The sequence below is a fragment of the Cavia porcellus genome, unplaced genomic scaffold, assembly GCF_034190915.1.
Source record: "Cavia porcellus strain 051 isolate PalLab524CR breed Dunkin Hartley unplaced genomic scaffold, mCavPor4.1 scaffold_3, whole genome shotgun sequence".
NCBI classification, from domain to species: Eukaryota; Metazoa; Chordata; class Mammalia; order Rodentia; family Caviidae; genus Cavia; species Cavia porcellus.
Genome location: NW_026947486.1, coordinates 21,664,956 through 21,689,053, shown reverse-complemented (window position 1 = coordinate 21,689,053; position 24,098 = coordinate 21,664,956). Strand labels below are relative to the sequence as shown.

General features: G+C 38.5%; 1 protein-coding gene across 1 annotated transcript in view; it reads left to right on the top strand.

Annotated features, from left to right (window-relative positions):
* The window catches only part of Dgkk (diacylglycerol kinase kappa), a 183,178-nt gene extending 169,372 nt beyond the window's left edge, over positions 1 to 13,806 (top strand). Inside the window, exons 21-28 of the mRNA XM_003461978.1 lie at positions 3,090 to 3,203; positions 3,534 to 3,668; positions 4,768 to 4,928; positions 5,501 to 5,642; positions 6,724 to 6,810; positions 10,492 to 10,602; positions 12,631 to 12,754; positions 13,727 to 13,806. Of these exons, the coding sequence (XP_003462026.1) occupies positions 3,090 to 3,203; positions 3,534 to 3,668; positions 4,768 to 4,928; positions 5,501 to 5,642; positions 6,724 to 6,810; positions 10,492 to 10,602; positions 12,631 to 12,754; positions 13,727 to 13,806 (954 nt within the window). The remainder of the gene's footprint in view (positions 1 to 3,089; positions 3,204 to 3,533; positions 3,669 to 4,767; positions 4,929 to 5,500; positions 5,643 to 6,723; positions 6,811 to 10,491; positions 10,603 to 12,630; positions 12,755 to 13,726) is intronic.
* The last annotated feature ends 10,292 nt before the right edge of the window (positions 13,807 to 24,098 follow it).

Genomic DNA, 24,098 nt, shown 5'->3' with positions numbered 1-24,098 from the left:
CTTCGATTTTCAATCCATAAGCTCTATTTCAGGTTAATTATATTTCTTATATAGAGGATGTTGATGGACCTTATCTCCTGATCCACTCTGTCTGTGTTTCTTTTTATTAGTGTAAGAGGCCATCTATGTTAGAGATTATGGCCAATCTTCTCTGCCTCATCTCTGCCATGTTATTTTTCTGCTTTTGGTTGTCTACTTTTCCCCTTCATTACAGTGTTTGCCCTGTTCAGTGAGCCCCCTCTGCTGCTGTTCCTGAAGCCAGGACCTTTTTTCTCTCCCTAGAATGTCCTTTAGTGTTTTTTGTAGGGTTGAATTGGTGGTCATGAACTCTCCCAATTCCTCTTTGTCATGTAAGCATCTTGTTTCTTCGTTAATTTTGAGAGATAGTTTTTCAGCATACATCAATCAGGGTTGGAGTCCATTTTATTTCAGGGTTTGGACTACCTCACTCCAAGCTCTTCTTGACTTGATGGTTTGTGTTGAGAATTCTGTCATGATTCTGACGAGTTTGCCTTTATAGGTGATCTGTTTGTTTTCTCTGATAGCTTTTAATATTCTCTTCTTGTGTTGAATTTCTGGGATCTTGATTATTGTATGTCTGGCTGTAGATCTACTTTGATTATAGCTGGCTGTGTTGTACTCTAAGAAAATAGCTTCGTTATATGTGTATTATAGCAAACCTGTAAAGTGGCTTACTAAATGTGTTTTTTTTTTATCCTTTTTCCCTAACTGATATGTTAAGGGACCTAATTGATATGTTGAGCAATACTCTCCTCTGTAAAGAATTGCAAGAATCTCACCTAATTGACATGTTCACCATTGTTGCCCTCTCCAAACTACAGAAGTTGTGCTAAAACAAGCTAACAAGGGTTGTTAATCACTGTTAGGCACCTCTATTCTCCACTAAAGAGCTAAAGAAAACTGGAATGGCTCATTAATTTATACTTGTTTAAAGTAACCTGCTTGTGTGCAGAGAGATTTGTGTATGAGTTTAACCCTTTACCCTGACCTTGACACATAACCGCCGTTTTCTGTTCTGTATGGTGCCTTATTGCCTCCCTCTCCCCTCACCTATCTATCTAGGCCATAAAGAATTTGGGTTTCTGGTGACCTCCTCCCAACCCGGTGATGATCTGTCATAAAATGAGCCTGCCCCAAATTTTAAGAACTGTTTAGCTTCAAAGAAATTACCAGCAAATACTATGGCCCAAACCCCAATCGGTGCTTTCCTTTTGTTCTGTATGCATCAAATAAGTTAGATATCAGATCTTTGTAAAAGTTAAGTTTCAGCTTCTTGTAACTCTTGACCCCTTCGCACCCACTAGTGAAAACGAGCTGTCCTGGGATAATTAACTGTCCACTTTCTTCCCCAAATATTGCTGCAGATGTGCCACTCTGAGATAATGTCAGTCTGTAGGATGGGAGTAATTTGAGAAACACCAGGAACTACTGAGATTGTCAGAGCTAAGTGGACAGCAATACAGTTTCCATACTCGGGTCAACAAGTTTGATGGCTCTGCAGGTTTCTTTGTTTCTCCCCCCCCCCCTTTTCCTCCAGCCTCTTTTTAAAGTCCTCCCTTCAGTCTCTGGGGGACAGTCTGCAAATTGGCTCCCAGAGACTGGTCACCAGGCCTGGAAATAAAGCCTTTGCCACCTAAATTTTCAGTCTCTTGCCTCCTTGGATTTTATACTGGGGCCCAAGTTATAACAGCTGGAATTCTGTATCCATCATATATATGAATATCATTTCTTTTTTTCTATGCTTGAGAAGTTTTCCTTCATTATTTCTATAAATTTCTTTGTATTTCATTTTTGTTTACCCCTGCTTCTTCACTCATATTTTTTATTCCTAAGCTATAGATCCTCTTGTCATCTTCCAGCCTTTGTATTGTTACTTCCTGGTTCCTTGTTACATTTAAGAGCTCTTTCCTTTCATGATCATAAGCTGCACACCTGTCTTTAAGGTTTGATAGTCTATCTTTAATTTCTTTCAAGTCGTTTTGCCAGCTTTCAATGCCGTTTTCAATTTCCTGATAATCTCCTTGAATCTGTTTCATGTATTCTAAATTTTTTTATATTCTTCATCGAGTCTGCTGCTCCCTCCATGACCACATCTTCCCACCAAGGTCTTCAAGCTTGCCAACCACCCAACTTCACTGTGATTTCCTAGCACAGAGCAGATTGGTGAAAATTGCTTAGACTGAGTCCCACCCCTGTGTGCAATCCAATAGCCACGGCCGAGGTTTCCCTAAAGCTATCCCTAACCAACCCTGACTACATGGCACACACTAGTGTACTGAAGACTCCCTGTGGTTAACCATCTCAGAAGGGAGGGACCAGCCTGCCCTGCCCCTGCTTATACTCCAGGAGTCACTCTCTCTCTGAGAGAAACAGCCCATATACTGGAATACAGCATTCTGGAGAATATCACAAAGAAAGAAATGGATCCCCTTGACCCAGGAAGAAAGTAGAGTGAAAAAAAGAAAGAAAAGAAAAGAAAAACTTAAACAGGAAGTGGTAGCCAGACACACTGGCACTGGAGCTGATCCCCCTGTGTGCAAAGCACCACTGGAATCTATACACATACAATTGGAGAGTCAATTACCATTCAAGAAACCAAGAATGGATCAAAAACCTTAGGTCTAGATCAACTCTGAAGTATCACATGACTTGGAATTCTCCATTTCTCAGGCCTGAAAGACCCTAGAAAGATTATCAAGGCCATGTTCTTTATTCTAAGGTGGCCTGTCAATAAAATCTCCTGGGAAACTAACCAAAAACCCTTTCTTCTGAGCTCACCTAGGAAAGTCATTAGGCCAATAAGACTGACTGTGGGAGTTTATGATGTTAGATTAAACGGAGAATAAACTGGCTGTGAACTATGATATGAAAAGGAGCTAAAAGTTGCAATTTCTGCATCCTTTTCCCAGACTCACTTCTTTACCTCGTATATTCCTCTTTTAATAATGCAGTTTTCCTACTCACAAACTAGAAAACTATCACCAGGAATCTTTAAAGCACACTTGTTTGTCATAAACAAAATGTGATTTCATGATAGTGGGAAATATGACATGGTTCTTCTTCCTTAGGAATATGAGGCTCCTGCAATAGATGACAGGAAATTGGAAGTGGTGGCAATCTTTGGCACTGTGCAGATGGCTATGTCCCGTATCATCAATTTACATCACCATCGTATTGCCCAGGTAGGCAGGGGTTGGGTGGGTACCAATAAAAGGCTGAGTTCTGTGGCTGCAAACAAGCACATAGTTAACCCCAAGAATTAACTGGGTGTAAGAGTTCCAGAGTTGAGGAAGCAGGTAATTTGGTGAGTTGGCTACGCTTGGAGACAGAGGTTGCAGAGACCAATGAGCAAAAAGTTCATAGAAATACATGTTTCTGCCTGGAATGATTTGATTCACATCTTTGCCCGTACTGCTTCAACACACAGTCAGTTCATAACTATGAGATTATTAGACTAATCTATGTTGGTTGCCTCATTTTTCTTCCCTATATGCTCTCCTTTTCTCTGACAGTGCCGTGAATTGATGATAACCATTGATGGTGAAGAAGGTATCCCTGTGCAGGTGGATGGGGAGGCCTGGGTTCAGAGGCCAGGTCTTATCAAGATTAGATACAAAAATGCTGCCCAGGTTCTGATGAGAGATCGGGTAAGAGGAGAAAGGCCCATTTTGAGCTTCTACACTACCTCATTTATAGCTATCACATGAGAACTGAATATTTCCAGTCAAATAGAATTCTTCAAAGGAAAACCTGCATGCCCTTGCTATCAGAGTCACCTGTGATGTTGCTTATAAATGTACCAGAACTATGATCAGAATGAGGAGAGGTGGTCCCCAGGAGCCTATATTTGTAAACATATTCCTTAAGACATTGAAATACATACGGACATTTGCAAACCACTTTCCAAGAGAGCAAAACAAGGCCCTGTCTCCCATGGTTTTGGACAAGGCTATCCTGCATTTCACTGCACATAGAGTTAAAGGATTCATATGATAATAGAGAAATGTTCTTTCAGCAACATATTCTATATTAAATATTGCCGCTAAGTTCCTTTAAGGTGCCTCAAAATTCTGAACTCACAAACATCAACCAATTTAGCTAAACCTTTAAAGCTACAAAGAAGCCATTATTTATCAGCTCTTTGGTATTTGGGTACTGTCTTCTACTATAACCTGTGAACAGTCCATAGAAACAGCAATAGAGAGGAAAGGGGATGTCCAATTATAAAATACCTAATTTATGCTGGATACTTTATATGCATTGCCTCACATATGTCCTTCCAACAATCCTGTGAAGTAAATAAACAATTTGCCCATCTTAATAACTTGCTAACAGTTGCATAACTAGCAAATGACACAAACATGATTTACAATTAAATTTCGTATATCTAGCTATAAGTTCCATCACAGCATATTGCCTAGATTGGGCAAACAAGAGAACATGGAAAGTGCTCTACTTTCTTATTGATCATGATGATCTAATCTAGGAGTGTCTGGACACTAAAATATCTTTCCAATTAAAGATTCCTACAACCAAGCATATTAATGACAGCAAAAACTTAAACATTGACTAGAAAGATAGATAGATGTAGAGATGGAAGAATTTATGGAAGAATGAAGAGGGATTGACATTCTCCTTTATGTACCATACCCACTCATTACCCACAAATGTCAGACTCAAATAGATCTGTCAGGTGTCTTCTTAGGGATTGCACTCATTAGGATCTGCCACTGTGTTCATCTCTAGGACTTTGAGAACTCAATGAAAATGTGGAAGTGCAAACATAATGAAATTCAAGCTGTGCCTCAACCCCAGTTGGATTCCCAGGACTTTCAAGATAGTCTCTCTGATGAGGAGTATGCCCAGATGAAGCACTTAGCTCGACTTGCAGAAAACCTCATTAGCAAGTAAGTAAACTGGTCACAGTAAAGGACTGGGAAACATGAGAAGGGATAGAGAGAAGCAGCCAATTTATATCCATTGACTGCCAGAGAATCTGACCTCAGAAAGGAATGTCACCTAGGGCTCTAAAAATTGATTAAGGGCTCTGACAACCCCCAGATAATATTCCTTGTGGTTGGAAATAAGGCAGCATGGACATTTCCCATGAGGCCCAAAGATAAGTTCTGATTCCCTGATGCTATTTCAGATTCAATGGTACTAAGAATGTTATCCTTGCCCTTAAATATCAAAAAGGCTTTGTAATTTCTAGAGTTATCTATACTACTCTATTTTAGCTTCCTACCCTAACAAAGTTCCCAGTATCTCAATTCAGGTGAAACAAAGATGCACAAAAATGAATACTTAGAGAGGAACAGAAATGTTTACTGACATCAGGGATACGAAGAGAAGAGAAAAACTAATGAGAGAGAAAAAGAGTTCAAATCCAATGCCTAGGGCTTTCATTTCTACACTCACGAGTACATCAAACCAAAAGTTCTGAGCTCCCAGCTCATCTACTGTTCTTGTTTTATTACAGACTTAATGACCTCAGCAAGATCCACCAGCACATGTCTGTCCTCATGGATTCTGTGAATGCTAGTGTTAACATCTTGAACAATATATTTTATGGCCAAGACAGTGGAAATAGGGCAGGTGCATCTTTTTGTATTATCACTGAGGTAAGGAAAAAGGGATAGATGAAGGACAGGATCAAAATTAGAAAAGAAGAAATGAAAGAGAAGGAATGGGGAAGAATAGGTTGGATGAAGAAACTGGAAAAGGGTTATGGCAGGAAATTTAAGGAGTGGATGGAAAGCCAGGAATTTTCTGACTTTCTATAGGACCAAGGTGGCTACTGGGGAAATCCTACAGTAGATTTCATCAGCCTGACAACCAACACTTTTTCCTCATACCTACCCACCATACCAGGTTCAGAGAAGAAATGGCAGTGGATGGAGAGCAAATTGGCCTTGGACCTTTCCAGTCCCAGGTGTTTCCTTCTATAACTTGAGAAAGTGATAGCTGGCATTGAAATCAGAGCTCTAAGGTTCTCTAGTTTCCCTTTTGAGGAAAAGGTTCAAATCAGATACTGTTAAATGTACCATTTCATGATTTTCCCTACTGCCAAAAGATTTAAACAATGCTTTTTTACAAAGTAACTTCAGAGCCCTTACCTAGCATACATGAAGCGTGGGATTACATCCATCTCCACCACCAAAAAACAAAAAACACACTTTAGTGCTAGGCAAAAATACTAGAATTTGGGCCAGGGATTTAGCTCAGCAGCATAAGCACCTTACTGGTAAGCACGAGGTCATGAGTTTGATCTTCAGTAGCCTAGATAGTCCTAAGAGGCCTGGGACCCCAGATATAGAGTTTTGAAAAAAGGGATAGTTGAGTCAAACTCTACTTGCCATAGAAAAGTTGATTTTAGTGTAGGGACAGTGACTAGCCTCAAATTTATCCACTGGTTTTCCTATTTTCATATACCCTCTTTATCCAATGAATGACACCAAAAGCTAAGTTTTTCTGTGCTACTTTGTAGTGCACACCAATACAGCTGTACCAGTTGACAGCTGGCATCAGTTCTGATTGATTGGTGCCTATGTTGTATTAGATGTGCTATATTTTGAATATTAATTTTCATCTACAGCTGCATTCTACTAGCCTGCTCTTACTTCAGATGAAAAAGCCAGCTGCATGCCTACTAACCAAGTCCTCTGTCTTTGTCCTTTCCCTTCCTGTCTTTTCTTTTCTCAGACTCTAAGCAGAACTGATGCAGTAGATGTTACATTTAGCCTTAAAGGTCTCTACAGTGACACAAAAGCTTTCCTGGATGAAAAGTTGGTGAGTGGAGGGGGATGGAGCATGGCATGTCAAAGAATACCATGTGAAATCTGTGCTTGGTTCCCGGGTACTGCAAACATGGGGTCAGTTTGAGCAGGTCTTCGCATGGCAGTCTCTGCTTTGTCATCCAGTGTTGTCATTGATTGCATTATTTCATAGGTTATGCTAATTCATGTTATGTTAATTTCTTGAAAGAAATCCCTTCTTTCTTTTTTCAAATGTCTCCTGGGTCCCAACCAGGCCAATTAAAGGTCAGATCTTCTCATCATACCTGATATGGTGCATAGAAGAGTAAGGTATTTTGAGCTCTCAAGTTTCTAGATGTTTTTTCTACATGTTGAAAGACAATATGAACTAGTGGGAAAGCTTAGGGAACTTTTGATTCAAATTCCAGATCTGCTATTTACTAGTTGTTTCAATTCCAGAAGGCTGCTTTAACAAAGTACCAGGAACTATGTGACTTAAAACAAAAGAAACTTATTGCCTCACAATTCTGAAATTTAGAAATCCAAAATTAAGATGTTAGTAAGGCTTCATCCCCTCTGAAACCTATAAGAGATCCTTGCTTACTTCTTCATAGCTTCTAGTGGTTTGTGTAAATCTTTGGTGTTCCTTGGCTTGTAGATGCATCACTCTGACCTCTGTCTCTATCATCAAACAGCATTCTCCCTGAGTATCTTTGCCTTCATATGGTCATCTTAAGAACATGAGTCATATTGGATTGGGGTCAGCCTCATCCAGTATGACTTCAACTTAATAATTAATTACTTCTACAAAGTCTCAAATTTCAAATAAGGTTATATTCCAAGGTATTGGGAACTTCAACATGTTTTGAGAATAGGGCACAATTCAATCCATAACACTAGCAGTGTGAAATAACTTCTCTGAGTCTTAGTTTCCATCTACAAAATAGAAGTTGTGATCTCAATCTGCCTGGTTATCCTTGAGAATTTAGCAAACTATTGTATCATAAGTGCCTAGTAACACGGCAGTGGCCCAACATTAGTACTAGAAAAAATGGACTAAGACTTTGTTTTTAGGCCACAAGACTAGTTTCATTTTTCTCAGAATGGAAATACTTTTCTCAGAATGGGCATACTTGATAAATGTGCTTTGACGAGGTACCTGATCATGATCACCCCCACTTTGAGGCTGGCTGCTAAGTCTGAGAGGCAGGTGCTACCTATCATCTAATTAAAGTTTGTTTGAAGAAGGGCTTCTGAGATGAAGCTACAAGAAATATCCACTTCTACTTTTCATTTGCATATCTAATTGGCTTACTGCTCAGGGACAGAGTATCTGAAACACTCAGGCCAGGCGATCTTGGCATCTGAGCCCCAAGCTAGTGGCCCTTAGCTTTATGCAACAACAGCAGGAGTACTTTCTATATATAAGCAGTATTCAGTGTCCTTGCCAGGTTGGGCAGCAGAAAATATGAGAGTTTAACCTCTCACTGCTACTTAGGCTTTCTTGAAGCTTATGTCCTGGAAACTCGTCCATCACAGTCAACAATTTAATTTAAGCATACTTTACCATAGGGCAGGAGCGTCTAGAAGGCTCCTATCTCAAAGAACCTGGTGAAACCTTGCCACCCACCCACTCCCATACAGATATATACATATCCAAATGAAGCCAGAAGGCAGGCAACAGTAACTAAGAATGACCATCTATTTCCAAACAGGCTATCATAGAGGTAGGAGGAAGGTAAGGCTTTATCTCACTATATCAAGGGCTAACATTCTTCCCCTTGAAGAAAGAGGGCAATAACAAGCTCAGTGTTGGCCTTTGTCAGTCAGCTTTCTGTAACTGCAACAAGTTCCTGAAATAATCAGGAGAGAGGAAAAGCCCATGCATATTAGCACATGCCTGTATTCCCAGGACCCAGGAGGCTGAGGCAGGAGGATAGCTGCAAGTGCTAGGCCAGCCTGGGTTATAAAGAATTTAAGATCAGCCTGAACTGCAATAGTGAAACCCTGCCTCAAAAAGACAAAGAAAAAAACAGTTATTTGTTTGTTTATTAGAGATTCCAATCCATGATTTGTTGGCTCTGTAGCTTTTGCTTGTGGTGAGGTAGCACATCCTGTTGAAGAGAACATGGTGGGGCAAAATTGTTTACCTCATGATCAATAATGAAAAAGAGTGAAAGAAGACAGGCAGAGGTCTCACTATCCTCTTTAATGGCATACCCAAATGACCAGAACACCTCCTACTAAGCCTTGTCTCCTAAAGGCTTCACCAACTTCCAGTAGTGCCTTTAACACATGGACCTCTAGGGGGCCAATATAGTGGGAATTTAGTTTTTCAACAAATTGAATCCCACCGATAATTCCTACTTTCTTTATTTGGTATACATTTACTCTGTGTATCCGGACTACTTTGTATTGTTCTGTCATTATTTGTAAAGTAAAAGAACTTATTTGTCAGCCCTGACTTGTTTCTCCTTCATATTCCATCTGACTAGCCATAACCTCCCATCCCACCCCCTGAACATTCACTTACATCCAATTGTGATAGGTAATAAAGCACTATCTATGGCTGGAGCAGAAAACAGGCCAGACACAGCAAAAAGCCACAAATGTGCCAGATCAAAAGCAGAGTACATGACTGAGAGAAAAGATGAGGCCAGTTTAGCTGAGCTGCAAGGCTTTCCGGGCTGAATATATAAGTGTGTTTCTGTCAGTGTGTTTCTGTGTCCCCAGCTTATTAACTAATGGAACATAAATGATCTCATCTGTATTGCTGATCTAGAATTTGGTTTGTGTGCATTGGAGATGATCTCAAAAGGATCTAGTCTCCCATACACTGTACAGAGTGCATCCTGTGGGTATAGGGTTTACTAGGGAGCACTTAGATTTGGTTTCCTGAACCTGAGGGACAAGCTAGGTTCGTTATTTAATTACTAAGAGTGAATAGCCAGGGGCTACAGCACAACCTAGGGAAGCAGACCCTCTACCAGGAATGGAAAATTTGAACCAGTCTTTCTCTAACCATTTCTCCTTGCTTTACGAAATAGCTTTTAAATTACAGTAAGTGTGCAATAAAAATTTCTCCTGGCATCTGGCCTCCCTTCTTGTGGCCACCCCACATGTCCTTTTCTGTGATAATGTTGTATAAAAGGTAGGTTATTGAGTTAAACAGATCTGGCTTCTGTTTATCCATGTATTGTTGAGCACCAAATTTATGAGTCTGTTTTCTTACATATGAAATGAGGACAATACTTTTAAAGTATTATAAAGTTATTGGGAATGAAGAATCAAATTATGTTGCATAATTTCTGGAATACAATACGTGCTAAAAACTTGGTAGCTGTTATATAGGGGGACACTGTGATGGTTCCAGAAACTTTGTCCTAGACCCTAAACTGTAGGGAAAAAAAACTAAGTGTTAAATGATAGTGGACAAAATTTCTTTGTTTACCAAACAATGAGTATGCCCAGGCCCAAAGTGTGCCCACCATCTGTCAAATTCTTGGCTCTTCCTGTTAAGAAAGAAGAGAACTTTCTGTAGCTAGATCTTACTTTCAAGAAACCAAAAAGCAGATGATAGGCCAAAGGAAATACCAGTTGTCACTCTGTGGTGCCTTGGCCCCTAGAAGGAACTAGGAGTAAGGGGGAGGGCAAGAGTCTATGAATGCAGAGTTCTTGGCATTTGGGCACTCATTCTTTTTCCTGTCTGTGGCAGTTGAAAGATGCTGAGGATGAAGCCACACTACAAACTGCTCTGGATGCTATGAATAAGGAGTTTGAAAAGCTATCAGAGATCAACTGGATGAATTCAATCATTTTTCCAGAGGTACATAACTTAGAGATCGAAATAAAGGGGAAAAGAGAATTCTTCCTCAGTACCTTATCTTCCAGTATGATAGCGTGGTAACTGAAGCAGTTTGTGGTAGCTTTAAACTTTAACTTTAATGGAGTGTTTTCTTCCTCATCTCATCTTAAGAGACTAGAACAAGGCAGAGATCATGAAAAATGGGGTTACCATAGGAAGATAAATGAAGACCCACTTTGTAGCAAGAGATCATCAGAAAAGAAAAGGAGAGACTGGGATTTATCTGTGTTTCCTGACTTCAAATTGCCCCCTCCTTGCACAGTAGCTGCTGAACTTCTCCAGTACTTACCAGCATGAAACTTCTCCAGTACTTACCATGAAAATTGTTTACAGGCAAAATGTGTTCTAAATGTTTCATTCCCAGGCCACACTGATAGATGAATCTTCCAAATATCACCTCCTCCCACTGTTTTCTGTCTTTTCACCTCTGGGAAGTTAGTAGGCTCTTCCAGCGTCACCCCTTAGCAGGTATATGGCTTAAAAGAAAATTGAGCATAGCAGCAGTGACTATCTCTCAGATATAGGAAACTGTAATTTTTTAAAACAAATCTAATTGCTTCCCAAAGACTGAAAAATAGTCCCTTTTCATAAATCAAATGACACAACGATGCCTACTTATCACTAGGTAAATTATGCTATTTATGATGTGTCAAGTACTCTCCAAAGCCTTTTCTGCTTGAAGATCCTGACGCTGCCTCTGAGTAAAGGAAACATGTTAGACAGCAAAGGGTGTAAAATATGATTGTACCCTGTTCCACCATTACCCAATTCAGCTGACTCTCACCAAACTCCTGAAATAGGCAAATGGACTGGATATTGAGCAACATGAGATCAAAAATGTCCATACCCTGAGATCCCACTTTATATATTAATCGGTTTGGCCTATGACATAATCTTTTTCTGAGTTCCAGTATTTCCATAGAAGTGAGATTATAAAGGAGAGAGTAGATCAAAAGAAAGCCATGAAGATGTTGATACTTGATACCAGTATTGCTCACAGAAGATTATGATCCAATTTGCAGGGGGGGGATAGGATGAGACTCAAGAATTCATTAGACTTTCCAAGGGTTTTTCTGAGGCCAATGTCCTGTGCCCTTTCTTACAGTTACTTCTGAAAAGTAATTCTGAAAGTTGATGTATATAGCTAGTAGGATTACTAGAGGAGACAAAGTAGAACTAAAAAGAGGAAAAGGACAGATTTATATCCTTCACCTAACAGGGTATAAATTGTAGGTATGGATAATCCCCAAAACATGATAATCTGAAAGCTGTTTGGAATGTATTTGACTGGATTTTATAACAACCAAGTTAACCTCAGAAGTATGTCTTACAAAAGCTAGTACCAAAGTCAGAATGCTGTAGCAAGAGCAAGAGACTGGGAGGCTGGGCCACACTTACAGAGCCTCCATAATCTGGTCAACAGAGAATCCATTTATTCATAAATAAAAGCTTCATTTAGAAATCCATCTTTGCATTCCTGATAGAGAAGCAGATGGCCTGGGAGGCAGGGTCTATCCTATAAGAAAGTACTTGGCTAAGGATATTAGCCGGAGGTCATCAATTGTATATCTGAAGAAAAGGGTGCTTTTTTCTAATTCATGCAGAGGTGCCATATGATGCAGAAGTAAACCCAGCAAGCCTACATTTCCAATTCCTAGCCACATGACCTCAGGTGAAATATTTAACCTCTCTGAGCCTCTGATTTTTCTTTTCTAATGTAGTGATGATAATATTTTTTCCAGCTTGTTTTCAGGCTTATATGCACATTTATTGAAGTATCTAGTAAGGCAGCTGGCATAGAATAGGCTCTTGGTAAAGCTAAATTCCTTTCCTAGGATGTGTGACCAGTGAGTATCTCATACTGGCTAGAGAATATACCTGCCTGCTTTCTGTAGTCATTCTTGTGCATCACCTTGCCAGGCCTCTAGGAATTACTTATGAATGTCAAGTAACTAATATTTTGACCTTCTTCTTGCTATGGTTTCTCAGGAAAAATCTTCAAATGCTGACACTAGAAGCCTCGGATTGAAATTTAAATTTCGCAAACTGGGAAAAAAGAAATTACAAGAGGAAGGAAAGCCTAAATCAGGCCACAAATTTCACCATTTCATTGGTGAGTCTCTTCCATAAGCATGGGGCTCACGATGATTTTCCCAAAAGACTACCTCTCAGGAATCCAAAGTCTCCATTAGAACAATATAAGAAACATTCACAGGCATGATAATAGTGGAAAAGCTGGAAGAGAGCAAAGTCTGGATAATTCCAAACAGTGTCTACAACAAAATGTGAATTAGAAAGTGATGTGGACACTGGTAGGGAGAGAACATGAGAAAAAACATTACTATGCAGCCTCTGTGATATGGACAGCTGAAAAGAAAAATGCAATCAGGGAGTTATTTTACTGCCTGATGTATTTCTAAGGGTCAAGAACAGTTTCTGTTAATTAATAGACACTTTTCACCTATCTGTTATAGTAAGTCTATAGAAACATGGAATTTTGATATATTTCATTGCTTAAGTTTTGGTTCCATCCAAGTGTCCTTCAAAATTGGTTCTAAGAATTGCTGATATGTCAGTAGGGTCCAAAAGAAAGGTCTCTTAAGAGTTGAAAGTTATGCCAAATCTGATGTTTGTGATCTTTCATACATTTGGGGCTAGACAATCTGCAAGCATACAAGATGTTGCAGTAATGGTCATAGGAAAACAGGGTTAGAGGATAGTAGTTTGTTTGATTTCTAAGGAGCCAAGTGTTTGCACATATGTCAAGAGTGAATCCCTTGGACCAAGCTATGTTTTCTCAGGTAAAGTTCAACTGTTTTGATTCCCTAAGAATCTATCAGAGTTTGTAGCTTTAAAGAATTTTTGAAACTCTGATGGAGTCAATAGCAGTTTCATATTATCAGGCTCTAAGAATTCTCATTTGTGTTTGGTTCTCCTGATATCAGCTGGTTTCTCTGATGGTTCAGAGATTCCTGGTACAATATGAAGAAACCAGTCTGTCTCCTATCTAACACTTTATTCTCTTTGGGGTGTGAGTAGCTAGAAAAGTACTAACCTCATTTCTGTATATGGTTTTTCTCTGAAGGTAATTTGTGGCATCAAAGGACTCATGAAGCTGAAGCAAAAGATGATGATTCTCCAACACAATCAATATCTCAACTGTAGCCCTTGAAAGCTGGAACAACTCACATTTTAGAATTCTACTGTAAACTCTCAAAACTCTAATACAGGCTAGAGTGTACTATTTCAGAACGAACATGAGCACCACCAAGAAAGACCTTCCAATTTTTTATACTAATACATTTTTCCTGAATTTAACCAGGTCTCCTTGGAGATTTACATGTTCTCACTGGCCAAAGATTGTTGTTCTGAGTTTTCCTGTTCAGTTCTCCTTTTCTGTGCATCTTTGAGCACCTACAGTATCTACTGGGATAAGTTCTTTATGTATCTATAAAGGATTCAAGGGAGCTCACATCTTCATGGAGTTTGTGAGTGGTTTTAACTGGCTGGCAGAGAAACTATTGACACTGAAGAACGAAAGAATGGCAGACCCTTGGGGAGATGAAGAGAGGAGACAAGACAGCCAGGCTAGATTGTGTTTCTCCTTCAATCCCTTCCAACTTCAAACTTCAAGATATCTCTTCTAGTTGGCAGTAAGAAAAGAATTAGGTCCTGGGGACTTGTCCTGTTAAATTACCATATAAAATCTGTAAACATTTGTATCTCTGTCTCTCTCTGTCTCTCTGTCTGTCTGTCTCTCACTCTCTCTCCATCCCTCTGTCTCTCTCTGTCCTCCCTTCCTCCCTCCTTCCCCCTCTCTCTTCTCCTCTCCCCTCTCCTCTCCTTTCCTGTTCCTTTCTTCTCTTTCTTTTCTCCCTCTCCTTCTCAATCCTTTGGGTTTTTACATGTATTCATATATGTCTTCTTTGCACATGTCCAGGTGGTACTTTGGTAGCTAGGTGGGCCCACTGGAGGAACTCACCCTTTGTGGCAGCAATATGGGGGCTCCCCCTCCTGCTGCCTTGATACTAGTCTGCATGACTCCATGGATTGTTTGCCTGCATTATTGCTGGATTTTTTAACTAAATGTTTTACTGCTGTGCTGCAGTGTAGATTGTGTATAATGACCTAAATATATATATAGATAGATAGATAGATACTTTTAAGAACTGAAAACACAATTTCATCTCTAGGTTACCCTCTAATTTATTGTGCTAACCCAGGAATCGTCCTCTACCCCCTAATACCCTCCACACACAAGTATGCCTCTACCAACTGCCCTAATTCTTGGTAGAGCTTATAATCTTTCGGTGCATTTTTAGCGAATTAGAAGTAGCTGGGATCTACCTACAGCCAGCTGATTCTGAGGCCTATTTAAAATTTTGAGCCAAGCCACTGAGATGGAAACAAAAATACCAATTCTCCAGAGAAGCAGCTAAGTTGGCATGTTGTGGTTTTTGCTCTATTTGTCCTAATCTTTATATCAGCAACTGCCTCAAATTGTGTTGCTCCTTCCTCAATGAAAAGACTATGTAGAAAAACGAGATCTTTAGCTCTGTGACATAAATATCAGAACTGGAGAGTGCTTGACAACTGAGTCACAACTAGGCCCTTCTCCATAAGCTTTATCTTGGCCTGCATTTTCTGGACAATTTGTTTCGTGAATCCCCACATCACTTGCAAATCTCTCGTCTTGCCCTCCTTCCCTTGAGTACAAGAGTAATCAGAATGAACATGGAGAAATAAAGGCTAAAAACTTTTACTTCCCCATGATTCTTCTTCCAAATTTCTAATGAGAAATTAGGTCTAGACTGTTCCAAATTTTTATTCAAATCTTTTAGATGTCTAATCCCAGTAAACCAAATCTAACCAAACCCCAGTGTCCAGAGAGGTTTTTTCCGCTTTACTCTCATCTCTATCCAACCTTCAACTCATACCTTTGGATGTCTGTATCCACTTGTGAAAAGCAAGCCAGAGAACTGAACTCTCCACATTTTTTAGAAAACATAGTGTGCTCAGTTATTTGATTTAGTCCAATGGCTAGTTAAGCAAGATGCACAATACAAACTTCAAGCACTGGTACTCAACTCTAGAATTCTACCAGCTTAATCTACTTAAACCAGCCACCCATGTTCCACCTCTGCAGGGGTGATGAGAAAATTACTAACAAGGGGATAGCACTAACTGTTTGATTGCTGTGCCAAATAAACAAAAATGTCCTAGCTCTACAACTAAAGAAGAAAGTCAATGGAAAAATATGACAGAAAACATTCTAAACTTATTTAAGTATCAGAATGTTAATTTACTATATGTATTTAAGTGGAGAACATGCTGTTGCCTTGGTTTTGGCTTTTTGTGCACAAGTCTTTCTTCCTAGGAAGAGATATTAGATCAAATTAGCAAAGCTACCTTGCAGTGCAACTTGGTTCCTCCTTGGCTGCACAAATTAACACCTGCATACACACTCACAAAGTTGGGGACCATTCTACAACTTTTTCAGAAAAACATTTTCCAATGAGAAAATTTAAAGAAACAGAAAGAAGCCCTAGCAAAGGGTAGCCTTATCTTGATAATGACTAAGCATCACTATATCTTATACTTTTTTAATCACTGATAATTATAATAGGACTCCATCTCTCATGCTTACTTTGCTGAAATACTATATGCACTATACTGCTGCTGTTGCTCTGTTGTACTATCTGAATTCCCTTTCATCTACCCAGTCTCCCACCCTAAGTCAGAATAATACTGAATGAAACCACTAGGATTTGGGGCCAGAACTGAATATGGAATAGAAGTGATAGATGATATAGCCCAAGAGCATGTGTGGCTTCCGAAATTACTCCACTACCTTCTTAATATCTTAGTTACCCATTTCTTCCAGAAAAGAAAGACTACTTGCTAATCACCTGTTCTTGCATGTGCTCACTTAGAAACAAAGCAAGAAGTGATCCTTATCTCAAGGGAGGTGCCTTAGTACCTGGGAACATAAGCTTCCCTCAGGACATCATTGTTAACTACCATCTCAAATATGTTCAGAATCCACTAACAGCCAAGCTCTGGGGTTTAGTTACATCTTTGATAGCACTTTTTGAAGAAGAGATTGGGTGGATAATGTCTGGCCAGAACAGTGGGGAAGAAATATGCTGATATTCGAGTGGCCACCAAATGCTTCTGGTTCCAAATACTATAGGAGATCAGCAGCTATCTGAAAAAAGCCCTTTAACTGAAAAGTTAAAATTTGACCAGAAAAAAAAACAGTTGGATTAACATCATCTTACCTCAGGAAACAAGTGGCAATTTTACTTTCACAAAATATAGAAACAATTGTTGAATGATTGAACACAACTGTTTGCAGTCTCGCTGTTTGAATGTCCACTTTGTATGCTTTAATTCTGTAACATGAACAACTATTTCTAAGGTGACAATATGTAATCTGTTAACTAGTGATTTCTTACTGTTTATTTTCTTTGAAATTCTGTATTTCTTGTACCCTTTTACTGTTTTATTCTGTTTTGTTTTCTCTTTAAATAAAAAAATTATAAAAGAGATATAGAAACTAATATCAAAGCAACCAAACTCACATACATCATTCCATTCTATAAGGACTTTGACTATATAGTTTGTGGAATTGAATTTGTATATTTGTCTGCTAGTCTGTAACTCATTGCTGTTTTTCTGTTCTGTGAATTTTGCTATATCAGAGGTCCCTGCAAATAAATAGCAGGGTCAAGGGCTGGTTGGGGGAGGAGGCTGGAGTAGTCATGGAATCAATAGGAAAAAATAGAATGAAAAGATCTACAAAGTGTGCTATTCCTCCTCCCTCCAAATGTAACACCAGTCCTCAAAACTGATAAAGTATTGCTTTCTAAACTATTTTAATAAATGAATAAATATAATCAACACTAGTGCCTCATCATTTACTTTGTCATGGAAGAAGTTAAGTGGTGGTAGAAATGGGTAGTTAACTTGAGTGGCCTTCAAATTCTACACAAGCCACATGCATTTAGCGTAGACAATCAAGGGCTGGCAACAGCAACCCAAGGTCTGGCCCTTGGGATTGATCATAATGTTAAAAGAGCTACCACAGTGAATTCTAAAACCTAGCTGCAACTCAACACAATCTTGTGGGAAAATACCTGCCACTATAATTGTTCTAGAAGCCAATTCTCTTACAGGATACAGATCTCAAAGAAATGAATTAGTTACTGAAGAAGTTAAGTGGGATGAAGGAGTAGCACCCAGTAGTCTACAAAGAAGCATAAAACACCTTGAAAAGTTTCATATTACAATCTGTCCGTCCAACACAAATATTACACAGCTCTTAATTTCTCCAGAAGAGGTTGAAGAAGGAAGGAGTATTATGTTCAGATCCAGAATTTGTTAGGCATATCATTGAAATGGGTTAATTTCTGTGCTACTAACAGTAGCACCAGAAAAGCCAGATATTAGTCACATTTAATAGGTAGATAACTAACGCTGTAATGGACAAGATTCTATAACATGCTACACTAGTGTGAGAACTCAAGCCTTCTAAATTCATGATTTTCCAAATACCAAAAATAGTTTCTTAATTAGAGATGAGCCATTTGTGACATTCAGGACCACGTTTCAGTCTATCCCCCCTAAAAGCTGAGTTGTTAAGCTTTATGGAGGAAGCAATCCTATTGTTGAGGAACTATCATCAGGTGGGCCCTGTGATACAGATTAAGAATGTTTTACTGTACCCTTTATACTATTGAAGCACTATCAGAAATGAAATTTAAGCCTATTTGTAAGTGACTATATAATAACATTACCACCTTTTGGATAGAGGAAGTCATTCAATTAACATGTATAGAGATTTATATCACCACCAATACTATCAGGGTATAGGACAGTTTCTACTACCCCATAAATCTCCTTCACATTATTCTTTTATAACACTATGTCTAACCACTGTTCTATCTTCCATCACTGTGGTTTTGTTCTTTCAGGCATGTAATGGAATAGGTAACATTTGGAGATGGACTCCTTTATCTCAACATAATGCCCTTCAGATTCCTTCAAATTGTTGTGCTGTGGTCTGTTTTATGGCCTGTTAGAATTCTGCTGTACAGATTCAACAATTTATCCACTTTCTCATTGAAGTATTTTGAGTTATTTCCAGTTTATTTTGCTAAGTGGTTATTAAGAATTGTGTTATTCCCTGGATTCAAATCCCAGCATCACAAAGAAAGAGAAAAAAAGAATAAAAATATTTTGTTTCCCAAGTATTTTGAGATTTTTACCTTTTTTCTGTTATCTTGTTTAAATTTTTGAGACAAGAGAACACACTATGTATGATTTCAATTCTTTTTAATTAGTTAAGTCTTAATTTCCACTTTATTTATTCATTTCCTGTTGTGCCCTTTTCTTTTAATTCCTGTTTCCCTTTTCCTACCTTCTTCCAACTATCTGAACATTTTTGCTATCTCATTTTAATATATCTATTGTGGCTGTGACATCTATTTTATGTATTTTTTACAGCAATTGCTCTAGGAAATACAAAATGTATACTGTTCCCAGTCTTCCTAGAATCAATACTTTACCATTTTAATTGTAATGCAAAGATATCAGTATATAAAGCCTGTTGCTCTCCCCCACTTTATGCTATCATTATCTTATGTATTACATCTGTATACATTGAAAATTCCACTTGAAAATATAATTTTTGCTTTCAATAATCAAACATGCTCACAAAATTCAAGAGAATATTATGTTTGTCCAAGTATTTACCATTCTGTTGCAATATCTTCATTCATTATATTCCAAATTCCTTCCAGTATCATTTCATTTCTATACAAAGAATTCTTTTGGTAAGTCTTTTAGAGCAAGTCTTCGTGCTAAGAATTTTTTTCTTATTCTCTTGCATCTAAAATTGTGTTTTAAATTTACTTTCATTCCTGAAAGATATATTTTGCCAGATATTGAATTCAAGGCTGATAATTCTTTTCTTTAACACTTGAAAAATGCTGTATTGCTTCCTCCTGGATCACAGAATTTCTGATAAGAAATCTGCAGTCGTTTGAATCATTCCTTATACCTAATGCAACATTTCTCTCTGAATGCTTTGAAGAAAATTTTGTCCTTATTTTTCAGCAGTCTTACTGTGACTTATATATCTGCATGTTTCTTTTCACTTGACCTGCTTGAGATTCACTTTCTTGAATGTATAAGTGGGAATTTTTCACTAAAATTGGAAACTTTTCACTCACACTTTCTTCAAAAATTTTTTTTCAGTATGCACTCTTTATCATTTCCTTCTAGGATGCTAATAGCCCATGTGATAAGGCTTTCATTACTGTCCCACAAGTTACTGCGGCACAAGTTCCCACCTGCCTTCTGTGGGCTAGAGTCCATTATAAATTCTGTTTTCAAAGTTTCTGCAACGCTGCTCAGGTGTGTGTGTGTGTGTGTGTGTGTGTGTGTGTGTGTGTGTGTGTGTGTGTGATTCTGCAACTTAGGTGCATGTCTATTAGTTCATTTCTTGAATTTTTTCGCATGCTCGTTAGGATCTAATTAACACATGTACATGTTAGCAGTGCACACTTGGAACCCTTCAAATTTTTTTTATGAGCTCTTATTTACCTTTCCACATTCTCCTTAGTATTACCTAGTTCCTGGTTCTTCCTTTTCAGTCCTTTAGATATTGATCACTTCTGCAGTTGTGCTGCATCTAGAGACCAGTGGTGGGAGGACAGAGATACTAACAAGCAATAGCATGTGGCAGTCACTCTAGAGGTCATGGACTCCACTCCCTGAGAGTTCTGGCTCCTGAAGGCTCCTAACTAACTCAATTTGGGACCACTGCATGACTCTCTCTCTCTCTCTCTCTCTCTCTCTCTCTCTCTCTTTATCTCTCCCTGTCTCTGTCTCTCTGTCTGTCTCTGTCTCTCTCTCTCTGTCTGTCTCTGTCTCTCTCTTGTCTGGCTCTGGCGCTCTCTCTCTCTCTCTCTCTCTCTCTCTCTCTCTCTCTCTCTCTCTCTGTCTTTCTCTCTGTCTCTCCTTCTGCTTTAGAAATTCTTCCTCTTTCACAGCTCAAGCCAGAATTAGATTCTACTGAAGCTCTCTGTACCAGTAATCACTTCCCACTTTCCAGCTGGGTTAATGTCAACACAGGGCAACTCAGAGGGAAACACTATGGGAACATTGCCACAGGTTTGTTATATCTTTCAATTCTGGTTCTTCTAAATAGACCTGTTGCTATTTAATTTTCAAATTTTTCAAAGAATGGCAGATGCTTAACCATGTCAGAGCTACAATTCTGAAATTAAATTTTGAATAAATCACTTCGGAGTTTGTGTGAGGAGTGAATTTGAAAGGAAAAAGACTAAAAATAGGCAGATCCATTGGGAAATTACTATAGTAATAGAGGCAATAGAAAAGATACCAAATCTGGGGAGTATTAGGAAAGAAGCATGATGAAAATGCCAATTCCAAAAATATTTGGGAGGTGAAATCAGCAAGATTTAATGAGGTCAGCCTCTAATAAGCCCATAATTGAAACATGTTAAGTCTAAGACAAACAGCCAGGCTTATAGTTAGGGACAGGAGATAACAATAGTCAGTATGGTTGATGTATTGGTTGGTTGTCAGAGAAAACTGAGTTTATGAACTGACTGTTGTCTAGTTTTAAGAACTGAGTTGACAGTAATCGAGGAACATTATAAGATTATAGAACCATGAGAGTAAAAAGAAAAAATCAGCTTTGAATATGTTCAATTTAGGGTAACTTTGTGACACTCAAGTGGATATGCCTAAAAGAAGGTAAATACAAGCCTGGACATAGGGTCACAGATTTGGGCTAATAATTAGGTCTTAAAAGCCAGTGGCTTGGTGGTGATTAAAATTATATGAATGGCTAAGAATACACAGAGAAATTAAAACCCATAGGGCTAAAACAGGACACCAAGAAAATACCCACTTCTGAGGAGTAGGTTGTATTGAAATACAGACTACAATGATGTTAGGAAAGGATGGGAAGAAAGATAAGAGGACAAAAAAATTCAGTGGCCCAGAAACCAAGACTAGAGAATGCTAAAAAGAAATGAAAAGTTGTCATTGTGAAAGGTAGGAAAAGATATCCAAGGAAGACAAGAGCAGAAAGCTGTCTACTGGTTTTAGCAACCAGAAAATCATCTATAGCTTCAGCAAAAAATATGCAATTTGATGAGGTCTCCATCACATCTTCACCTTCACTCTTACAGCTTCATACATTATACTGGCAGGGCCTCCTTGTCTAACTTCGTGGGTATTCCTTTGAAATCTGGGTAAAAGACTCCCTCATCCCACAACTCTTGCATTTTGCATATCTGAAAAATCAGCACCATATAGATGACACCAAGGCCACCCAATAGCTTGAACAGTAGCCAGGACCCCTAGTAATATGGCTGAAGTGGCTGTTGGGTGTCAAAATGGCTGAATATTGTGAAATGAATTCTGGGGAACAAATTCCTTAGTAGTCCCTTCTTAAATGGGTATCCCAGGGACTCTTCTCAAATGAAAGCTTTAAAATTTTGCACTCTAGAGTCTGTGAGTCTGCATGTGTGATCTTGTTGACTCCTAGGATGTCTTCCTGCCATCTTCCCTATTGTTATGATGTAACATACTTTTTTCATTTTAATGCTAGTCTTTTCAGCAAACATGCTGTTCATGGGCTTACCTTTGCAAGCCCTTCCCTTCTGATGAAACTGAAAAACTTTTCACATCTACTATTTGCTCTTATTTTTCTGGAGATCTGGTTTAAAACTGTCAGGAATATCCATACCACAGCCTAAACATTGGGTTGCTTTTAAAATTTCTTCTATCCACTACCCTGCAATGTCTTAAGACATGAAACAAATAAACACAAATATTCTGCCAGGATGTAACACATATAACATACAATCTAATTGACAGTGAAGTCCTTGTTTCCAACAGAAACTTCTTGAGCTTGCCCTTTATTGTGCACATTATTATCAACATTCTAATCTCCTTATTATGACCAGAATCTCCTATCAGTTGGCTTACTTTGCTTAATTGCTCTAAGACTTCTGTATTTAGAATCTTCAACCAATTTCTTTTTTTAAAATTTTATTGTGAAGAAAATAAAACTAAATAAAAAATGGGGTCAGTCAAAACAAAAGGATGGACACAGCACATGACGTAAAGCCAAAATACAAGGTGATCTACAATGGTTATCAGGATGTTTCTTGTTATCTTCAATAGAATTGCCCACATCATCAGGCACAATAAAATTGAACATAGCAGTACAGAACAAAATCAATAAAAACAAAATATTGGACACATTATAGGACTTCAAAATAAGGTAACAGTCAAACCATAATGGTTATCCTAGAGAATCTTATTGTCTTCAGAGTAGTTGCCTGTACTCTCAGACTTGATACTATCAAACATAACAGATTCAAATAAAATCAGTTAAGACAAATGTGCAATCAAACAAAACAGATTCAAATAAAATCAATCAAAACAAGACAGTGAAAGAAATAAAAAAGCTTCACATTAAGTTAATAGGAAATCAATTTGGAATAGCTGTCCATGCCATCAAATCTAGTACAGGTAGACAAACTGGAACAGAATAAAATCAAAGTAAATAGAGCGATTAAAACAATATGGCTTTCAAGTCATGATACAAGATTAACAATGTCCTCTGCCTTCCCTTTTTAGACAGCTCCTCCCCTTTCACTTTCACAGGGTGCATTGTACATTTTGGGTTCCACTAACTAGTTTTTAGATTAGGGAGGCAACCTGCTATTTACCTATGTGGTTCTGAAACTTCTTATCCCTGAGCTTGATCTCAAGTTGTAGCCATTTAGCTACAAGAGCCTCAAGGTTTTCCTTCCTTATAGTTGAGTAGTTCTCCATTTTATAAAAGTGTTATGTCTTTCCTACCAATCTGCAGATGAAGGGTGAGATACCGGCACTTTTTTCTGGTTCCCTGTCACATAGAGCATTTTCCCATCTTTGACTTTCAGTCCATAAACCCTCTTTCAGGTAGATTATATTTCTTATATAGAGCATATTGTTGGACCCAATCTCCTTATCCACTCTGTGTTCCTTTTTATTGGTGTATCAAGGCCATCCATTTTAGTGATTTTGGCCCACTTTCTTCGCCTCATCTCTGCCATGTTATTTTTCTATCATTGTTTGCCTACTTCTTGCCTTCATTCCAGCGTCTGCCCTATTCAAGGAGCCCCCTCTGCTGCTGTTCCTGAAGCCAGGATTTTTTCTCTCTCTCTCTCTCTCTAGAATGTCTTTCAGTATTTTTAGTAGGGTTGAATTGGTGGTCATGAACTCCCCCAGTTCCTCTTTGTCATGGAAGCATCTTGTTTCTCCATTAATTTTGAGAGACAATTTTTCAGAGTACATAAATCTGGGTTGAAGGCTGTTTTCATTCAGACTTGGAATACTTTGCTCCAATCTCTTCTTGATTTGAT